At 35.8% G+C, this 9,903-nt stretch overlaps 1 protein-coding gene and 1 long non-coding RNA gene across 2 annotated transcripts; both read right to left on the bottom strand.

Moving 5' to 3' along the window:
- Nucleotides 1–890, bottom strand: LOC108820393 (putative FBD-associated F-box protein At1g50980). The gene is made up of 2 exons (XM_056992573.1): nucleotides 424–890; nucleotides 1–304 (listed from the first exon to the last, which is right to left on the bottom strand). The coding sequence occupies exons 1-2, from the start codon at nucleotides 784–786 to the stop codon at nucleotides 251–253; spliced, it is 417 nt and encodes a 138-aa protein (XP_056848553.1). The 5' UTR covers nucleotides 787–890; the 3' UTR covers nucleotides 1–250.
- A 628-nt stretch (nucleotides 891–1,518) lies between these two features.
- LOC108822962 (uncharacterized) lies at nucleotides 1,519–8,017 on the bottom strand. Its single transcript, XR_008937952.1, has 4 exons — nucleotides 7,902–8,017; nucleotides 7,691–7,734; nucleotides 4,100–7,418; nucleotides 1,519–4,031 (listed from the first exon to the last, which is right to left on the bottom strand). It is a non-coding gene; the product is annotated as an uncharacterized LOC108822962 (long non-coding RNA).
- Nucleotides 8,018–9,903: the final 1,886 nt, after the last annotated feature.

Here is a 9,903-nt window from a genome sequence, read left to right as displayed (position 1 = left end):
TATCATAATGTCACAAACAACGTTGACAGTAGACTTGACCAGCTTTGGCATATTTCTAAACCGTAAATAGTTGCTGAAGCTATCCCTAATGCTAAAACACCTCAAAGAAGGTGCATTGATCACAAACCCGTGGACACCTTTAGGCCTAGATTTCCCAGACGAATTATCGACATACAAACTCCTCAGCGTAGGGACATTGATGGAAAATATCTTCACATCTGTATAAGAGCTTCGTCTCACAACCAATTCTTCAAGACGTGGGCATACGCTTAGAAGCGTTTTCACAGATTCGTCGCATGAAAACCTAACAGATAAAAGGTGGAGACGTTTGAGGCAGGCCAAATCAGCATAACGTGGAACATCCACGAGGCTTAGTTTCTGGAGTATTAAGGTTTCAAGTTGTGGACAGGAAAACAAGCTTACAGGCAACTCAAATGAATTGTAAACCATCTCAATTCTCAGCTCTCTCAAAGAGCGAGCAAGGGCATTGCTAACCAAACGTTTGATGATTGTTTTTTCATAACATGGGGTCAGCTTGAGCTGCAAGATCTCTACTCTTGATCTTCTACTTATAAATAGCGTAAACTTAGAAGCAATTCTAGCATTACCACATCGAAGTTCCTCATCATATCTGAATGTCTTCATCTCCTTCCAAAGAGATTGCCACCGTTTCGACAAGACACTCGTGGTTACAGCATCTTTACTAGGAAGCGAAGATAGTATCTTCAACAGCAACTCATCTGGAAGTTCACAAATTAAATCTCTCTTTTGAATTTTATCATCCATTGTTTTGACAATAGCCAGATTATCAAAATCAAAGAAGAAACCCTAAATCCAATTAGTGAAAGAACTAACCTTATCACAGATTCACGACTCTACTCTCTCTATCGGTATAATTGTGTTTGTTTTTATAGAGTTGAATTCACATTGTAAAATCCTATTAGGAATATGTTTTTCAGTTTTTCCCTTTTCCATTCTTAATGGAGAAAACAAAAAGGAAAAGAAAAAACAGATTTATGTTCTTGGTTTACATATATCAACCCATAGAAAAATAGAATAGAAATTATTGTCAATAAATTTTGCACTTGAAAACTGAAAACGATATTTATTTTAAAACAAAAACTTTACTCTAGAACGACAAATAATTCAAAACGGAGAGAGTACTTAATATTCAATGATAAAGTAGATTAAAGTATTGATAATAAAACCTATCAAACTAAGCTATCGCATCGGGTACTAAATATACTTATGATCAGAACCATAGAAAGACAATAAGCTAAGGTTGAAGACATGTAAATTTTAAAAGAAATCTGAGAAGAAAATGATAGATGCTTAAGAATCATCTGAATGATGTAATCATTAAATTCGTGAAATTTGTTGGAAAACGAAGTCATTGCTGTCATGTTGACCCTCAATCTTTTTTACCTGTTGCAAACAAAAATACATAATACTAGAACTAGCCTTGTTTTTATTATTTTTGAGTGACAACTGCAACAACTTTCATGAACTTGGAAGCCCTGCCTAGAACTAGCCTTGTTTTTATTATTTTTGCCAAGGCAACCTCTAGAAATATCTAAAACTTATTGTATCTTTACAATCATGCATCATTTAATATGAAAATTCACATTTTGGCAAAAAAAAATACATAATAAATATGAACATATGGGATTAAACCTCTGTTTATGTAATAACTTTGTAATGTAATTTGCTTGATAAAAAAAAATCAAGAAAGGTCTCGCGCAGTTCAAGAACAGATTTTCCTTCCTTGTACTTCGGCTCATAACATGGGCAGTCACCTTGAAACATAGAAACACAAAACCAAGTCATAACATAGATTAGTATTATGTCTACTAACTAAACTAAATAAAGTTTTGTCTTATGTATTTCGACTTATAAACTACGATAGAAACTATTGGGTTTCATCACAACATATAAACGTTTATTTGATCTTGGTAAAACTACGATAGAAACTATTGGGCTTCATCAAAACATATAAACGTTTCTTTGATCTTGGTAAGTAATTTTTTTTTTTTTGCTAAAAATGTAAATATCATTGCTTGAATGAAGGTTTGGTGCAAGATTATTGAACCAGAATCTGTTTGCAAAGCTGTTCTGTTCTTAAGGGATGCAAAAAAGTTTTAAAGAAACCCCAAAGAAACTAAATTTTAAATCCAATTCAAACCAGGGAAGGTGAGCCTTGAACTTAATATGATTGTTCATTTTGCTTATTTGATTGATTTATACTTCCAAATATGCTTTTGATTGATTCTTTGTGTTTGATGTAATAAGCTATCTTGCATTGATCAAAGAAATACACTAGAACATCCATCAAGGACTTGCACACTCGAAAAAATGAAGAACCCATCTTGGTAAGTAGAACTCTAAAGTGTCTATATGATTCAAGGACCTAAGAGTCTCTTCATTAGGTATATTTAGTTTACTCATACATTCCTCTGTTCATACTAACAATCTAATATTTTTTGAAAGCTGCATTTGTGTCCGTGGAGGACCAGAAGAAGCATGTCTATGCATCTAAAAATTATGTTTGATTTATCATGTTAATGCCTTTGTGTTGATCGACACAAATGTTGCTAAGACTTGCAGACAAAGATATAGTGATAACAGAGGAATTTTCAATCACTGTAAAAGCTCAAGTCAACGTATATAATTTATATAATGCCTTTGTGTTGATCGACAGAAATGTTGCCAAGACTCGGAGACAAAGATATAGACTTGATAACGAGAAATTTTCAATCACTGTAAAAGCTCAATTCAACATATACAATTTATAGAATCTAACACAGTAATCATTAGCCTACTATGCAGAGTTGTGAAGATGTCATTTCACATGTTTACAATGGTCTGTGAGGGTTAAGTGTATAACACAAAACAGAACCATTCAAGAAAAAAGGAATCTACGACCACATTCTGCAGGAGTCTCTCTCATATACGTTGATCTAGAAGTGACTTTATAAGAAACAAGATACTTTATAATACACAGAAGCACCAAACTAATTTAGAATAATAACCTTTCTCTAAGCAACATACAGATAACAACACAGTTTAGTATGATCAATGAGAGTAGGAGGAGCATAACACAAAAACAGAGAACATTCAAAATTCAATGAAACTACTCACACAATCTGTAGGAGTTTCGCCTGTTTGATCTACAAGAGACTCTAAAATATATAAAAGCACCAAACTAAAGATATAAAAGCACCGTTTAGAGTTATTTATCACTGAGGGCTAAGATCATAACACAAAATAGAAACATTCATAAAGATTCAAACATAACTACTACGCACAACAACATGATGTAATCTCTCACTTATGTTGATCTATCAGAGAATCTAAGATACATAGATTTCATAAAATGAGAGATCATATAATACATACAAGCACCAAAAATATAAGATTCTAACATGTTTAGACTGACAAATGAGGGTTAAACGCATGACCCAAATAAAAAACATTCAAGATTCAAAGAAACTACTAGCACAGTTTGCAGGAATTTCTCACCTACGTTTCTCTACCAGAGACTTTAAGATACATCAACTTTTATAAAATTAAAAGACCTTCTCATACGTACAAGCACCAAATTAAGAATAGAGATTAAACACTGAAACACAATGTAATGTTCCAATATTAAAAAAGAATCTACTTGCTCATCAGTGGATTTGTTAGCAGTCAGTGTATAGAATCTCATGGATGCTAAATCAGTGAGAGAAACGTTGTCGAGCTAGCTTAATAAAACATATATAATCTTAAAATGGGGCGTAATAATATAATTTTGTAAGAGAAAAAAGTGAAGGTAAACATATACCTGAACAAGCGTCAATGAGGATATGAACAGTTTGTGAAGCCCATACCTAAACAAATATAACTAGTTCACTTCATGTATGTTTCTCCTAAACGGTGCTTAAGTACCTGCTGTAGCAGGAGCTGGCTCGGCTGCACCCTTCTGTTGATATGCATCTCCACTACAAGGATTCTAGACTTCATATGTGTCGTCCATGTTGCAACCTTCAACACTGGATACCAGAAATTAATGAATATGTGATTCAAGAGATAAGTAAAGAAAAATAGGTTTGAAAGTTACCTTTGATAACTGAAGCTTTAAGAGTCTGACAGCTAAAAGAACATGACTCGGTTTCACCTGGAAAGAAAAAAAAAGTTCAGAGATTGAGAAAATTGATAACTTGTGGTAAAAAAAGAAAGAAACGGTTGATGATTCTTTAAAGCCATTATGACGATCTCATAGCCTTTGTCTATAACTTTTTTTTCAAAGCCGTGGGTAGAAATCTGATGATGTATTCAAAAACAGTCTTTGCCTGAAGACCTTTTTTGCAAGCCGTGGGTACAAATCTGATGATGTATTCAAAAACAGATTCAGTCATTTGCAAGCCGTGGGTACTATGTTATGAATACAGTCTCTATCTAAAGACTTTTTTACAATCACATTTTCTGTCTAAACAGTTGTCTTTTTTAAGCGAGTGGTAGTTTTACAATGTCTTTATCAAAAGACTTTCTTGCAAGCCATGGGTACTAATGTGATGAATAGTCTATGTCTAAAGACTGTCTTACAATCACATTCTCTGTCTAAACAGTTGTCTTTAAGCCGTTGGTAGTTTTACAAACTCTGTCTTAAAGCTTGTTCATAAGCCGTGGGTACTAACGTACGTGATGAAGACATTTTCATTCACAAACTCTGTCTTTTAATAAGCCGTTGGTACTAAATTTTCTCACACTTTGCATCCTCAAGTATCCCTTGCTCATAGAGCTGTGGTTAAGCAATGGACCTGGGGTTTAGATTTAGAGTCTTTGTCTGAAGACTTCTCTCAAACCGTACAATACCAACGGGACTCGGGACATTACTTTTCATGACTTGTGGTCGTTATTTTCCATCCAACAAGTTCACGCAACGGGACTCGTGACACTTAGTTTTCATGACTTGTGGTCGTTATTTTCCATCCAACAAGTACAAAACCAACTTTCATAGCCTTTGTCTTAAGACTATTTTGTAAGCTGATGGTCGTTTATACATCCATCAATTTTCATAACTACAGAAATAGCTGTTTTCTGTCTAAAAAACTTTTTTTTTCTTAAGCCGATGGTTGTGTTTTGTAAAGCCTTGGGTACTACTAAAGTGTGTGTTATATTCCATCCAACAAGTACAAAACCAACTCTCATAGCCTTTGTCTTAAGACTATTTTGTAAGCTGATGGTCGTTTATCTATCCATCAAGTTTCATAGCTATAGAAATAGTCATTTTCTGTCTAAAAACTCTTTTTTTTTTCTTAAGCCGATGGTTGTGTTTTGTAAAGCTGTGGGTACTACTAAAGTGTGTGTTATATTCCATCCAACAAGTACAAAACCAACTCCCATAGCCTTTGTCTTAAGACTATTTCGTAAGCTGATGGTCGTTTATCCATCCATCAATTTTCATAGCTATAGACATAGCCATTTTCAGTCTAAAAAACTCTTTTTTTTAAGCCGATGGTTGTGTTTTGTAAAGCCGTGGGTACTACTAAGGTGTGTGTTATTTTCCATCCAACAAGTACAAAACCAACTCTCATAGCCTTTGTCTTAAGACTATTTTGTAAGCTGATGGTCGTTTATCTATCCATCAAGTTTCATAGCTATAGAAATAGTCATTTCCGTCTAAAAAACTCTTTTTTTTCTTAAGCCGATGGTTGTGTTTTGTAAAGCCGTGGGTACTACTAAAGTGTGTGTTATATTCCATCCAACAAGTACAAAACCAACTCTCATAGCCTTTGTCTTAAGACTATTTCGTAAGCTGATGGTCGTTTATCCATCCATCAAGTTTCATAGCTATAGACATAGCCATTTTCTGTCTAAAGGACTCTTTTTTTTTCTTAAGCCAAGGGTTGTATTTTGTAAAGCCGTGGGTACTACTAAGGTGTGTGTTATTTTCCATCCAACAAGTACAAAACCAACTCATAGCCTTTGTCTTAAGACTATTTTGTAAGCTGATGGTCGTTTATACATCCATCAATTTTCATAGCTACAGAAATAGTTGTTTTCTGTCTAAAGACATTTCTTTTAAGCCGATGGTTGTTTTGTTAAAGCCGTGGGTAATAAGGTTGTGTTTTACTTTCCATCCCTAAACATATCTTAAGACATTCATGCACTACCAACCAACAGTTTCTAAGAAGAGATTTAAATTTCCTTTGGGACTAAGCTTTAACGCAACAGGGACTCAGGACACTTGGTTTTCATGACTCGTGGTCGTTATTTTCCATCCAACAAGTACAAAACCAACTCATAGCCTTTGTCTTAAGACTATCTTGTAAGCTGATGGTCGTTTATACATCCATCAATTTTCATAGCTACAGAAATAGTTGTTTTCTGTCTAAAGACATTTCTTTTAAGCCGATGGTTGTTTTGTTAAAGCCGTGGGTAATAAGGTTGTGTTTTACTTTCCTTCCCCAAACATATCTTAAGACATTCATGCACTACCAACCAACAGTTTCTAAGAAGATGGATTTAAATTTCCTTTGGGACTAAGCTTTAACGCAACAGGGACTCAGGACACTTGGTTTTCATGACTCGTGGTCGTTATTTTCCATCCAACAAGTACAAAACCAACTCATAGCCTTTGTCTTAAGACTATCTTGTAAGCTGATGGTCGTTTATACATCCATCAATTTTCATAGCTACAGAAATAGTTGTTTTCTGTCTAAAGACATTTCTTTTAAGCCGATGGTTGTTTTGTTAAAGCCGTGGGTAATAAGGTTGTGTTTTACTTTCCTTCCCCAAACATATCTTAAGACATTCATGCACTACCAACCAACAGTTTCTAAGAAGATGGATTTAAATTTCCTTTGGGACTAAGCTTTAACGCAACAGGGACTCAGGACACTTGGTTTTCATGACTCGTGGTCGTTATTTTCCATCCAACAAGTACAAAACCAACTCATAGCCTTTGTCTTAAGACTATCTTGTAAGCTGATGGTCGTTTATACATCCATCAATTTTCGTAGCTATAGAAATAGCTGTTTTCTGTCTAAAGACATTTCTTTTAAGCTGATGGTTGTTTTGTTAAAGCCGTGGGTACTAAGGTTGTGTTTTACTTTCCATCCCCAAACATCTCTTAAGACATTCATGCACTACCAACCAACAGTTTCTAAGGAGATGGATTTAATTAAATTTCCTTTGGGACTAAGCTTTCACTGCAACAGGGACTCGAGACAATGTTCCCAAAAATAAGAATCTGGCAGAAACACTATTAGATAAGTGTCTGCCTATGATCTTTTTGGAGTTTGATAAAACTAAAAAACAAAAACATAAAAGAAGTCAAAGAACTTATCTGTTTCGTGTTGCTACTTCTTAAGCCGTACGTTCAACTCGAAGATTCACACTTGTCTTCAATCTGTCAATGATGATTTCTCCACATTCTGTAAAACAAAAACAGAGAGACCTGTAATTCTCCTCTTGTGCAAAGAATATATAAGAAATCGCCACAAGAAAGAACATATGTATATAAGCAATTTCAAGTCAAAGATATAGAAGATAACATCCTGTCCATAACATAGCATCAAGTGGCCCAAATCTAAAGCAAGATCAAGTTCTAAGTTATCATGTCAATTGCTACAGTCATCTCAACGCAAACTTGTCAGATCGCACAGAAAAACAAAAACAATTTGCGTAGACAGAGACGAGACGTTACCTTCAACGATTGTTCCACTCCGATTCAAGCGCTTTCCAGGATCGCTACAACAACAATTAAAAAAAAAGAATGGAGTGGTTAAGGAAACATGAAACCCTAAAACAAAAATCGTGAAAACCCAATCGATCGCACCAAGCCCTAATTAAATAAGATATAAACGAAACCCAGCGAAATCAATTCACCGATCAAGAGAAATCGAGGAAGAACTTACTGTTTTTAAGAATGTCGTGAACTTCTCTGGTTGTAAAAATATTTGACAGAAGAGTTTATCGCCAGAAATTTCGAGAACGAGATTTTTTTTTTCGGAGAAAGCCCTAGAGAAATGAGGAAACATTGCCTCATATATACGCTTTTACCTATGTATAATCGCAACCGATATGTACTGCAACGGATACATTTTCAATCGGACGGTGAGTTTTTTCTCACGTGTCATGGTTCCAATCACACGATTTCACTTCCTCCCCAAGGTTTTTTTTAACACAAAAACGCTTAACAGAGTACTATATTCTTATTAGATCCATGTGTATAATTTTATTTTTGATTTAAATTAGTATTTTAAAATTTAGATGTGACAATAAATGTTCTTTTCATTTTTATTATATTTTTAAATACTTGGATTTTTTAATTTGTAAATAAGAGTTGAAACTTTATTTTGTGATGTCAAACATATTCAATGTTTAGATATGTATATTATTCAATACGAACTCCAAAGACTCTTTTGATTTTTTTTTTTTTTTTTTTTTGTCATCTGTTGGATTTTCATTCACTTAAATTTTGAAGTACACAGAGCCGACAAAGGTGAAACACCCTTTCGAAAGCATAAGCCGACGAGGTAAACAATACCACTCGGAGCCAGGTTTAAAACAACAAGAAATAAATAAAAACAAAGGAAACAAATGATCCCTGAGATATTTGGAGCACACAAACAACCAATAAGCATGTGAAGCAAGACGATGATCGAAGCTAGAATAAGCGGGAAGGCGTTGAAGGTCAAATTATTTGAGGTTAGAGTAAAGCTCCAAAACAAGTTCCATCCGGGAACCACGAGCAACCGGCACTCAATACCAAGCTTCAACTTATGGAAGCATGAGATAACGGATCTCCAACCTGAGTAGCCGACGAAGAAGACGGTTGGCAGACAACTACTCAAAGACCGAACGCTATTGAGCTAAAGCTCCACAATCTCTTACCAAAAAATCCGGAGAAACCCGTCGGTTTAAAACCAAGAGACAGCACCACTTCGCAACATCGCAACTTCACACTGAACCATTCAACATTAAAAGCACAGGTCGAGGCATTAGCGAGAGCAAGGCAAGGTAATTCCGGAGAACCAACGAAGCCATCACCATCAATGCCTCCTGACCTAGGTACTCCAGTATCTCAAAGAAATCACTCAAGACAAGACATAGCTTAAGAAACCCTTAACATAGACGACAGGGCATTGAGAAGAAGGCCAGATACGAAGAACCATTGTTGACCCATCTGAGATTAGCTTCACCAAATTCGTTGGAAGAAGTAGCAACCCACATCAGAGCCGGTTTAGACTTGCACCGCGCACCAGAAAGAGATTGAACCTAGTGAAACGACCCAAGCAAGGCCAGACAATTAGGACAGAACCTGGCCTCTTCTCCACAAGATCCCCAACCGTCAAACGCCTCGGATTCACAAAAGCAACTACCAACAACTACAAAGGACAAAGAACTAAAACATAACCAGACACTAAACGTTGAGGGTACCGCCATAAACAGGAGAAACTTACGACCGTACGAGGCTACCAACCTTCACAGGTTCCGTAACCCGACAGCCAAGCTCACGAGCACTGCTCAGAGTCCGAAGCTACCGGTACAGATCGATTCTCCATCCAAGTAGAGACGCTCAAGGATCAGACGCAAGAGTCGTCGCATCCTCTCCATTTCTCAACCCGGATCCGAAGCTGTACTCCTCAAAATCGTTCAAAATGCCGTGATTAAAAGCCGTAGAAGCTAAATAATAGACGAAACGGGCCCGCTCCCGGCGGCGGTGAGAGACACCGACCATCGGAGCAGGAGGCGAGATTCACTACGGCGCTTCTTTTTTCTTCTTAGGGTTGAGAGGATACGGGTCTAATGTGTTTTCTATATAAACATGAAAATTGATCAATCTATCCATGTACTATATCGCAAGATCTTAAATTTTAATTTTTAATAATATTATATTTCTATTTGTGTTTCTAA

Source organism: Raphanus sativus, chromosome 8, assembly GCF_000801105.2.
Source record: "Raphanus sativus cultivar WK10039 chromosome 8, ASM80110v3, whole genome shotgun sequence".
NCBI lineage: Eukaryota > Viridiplantae > Streptophyta > Magnoliopsida > Brassicales > Brassicaceae > Raphanus > Raphanus sativus.
Note: the sequence above shows the minus strand (reverse complement) of the source record. Positions and strands in the feature narration are given on the sequence as shown.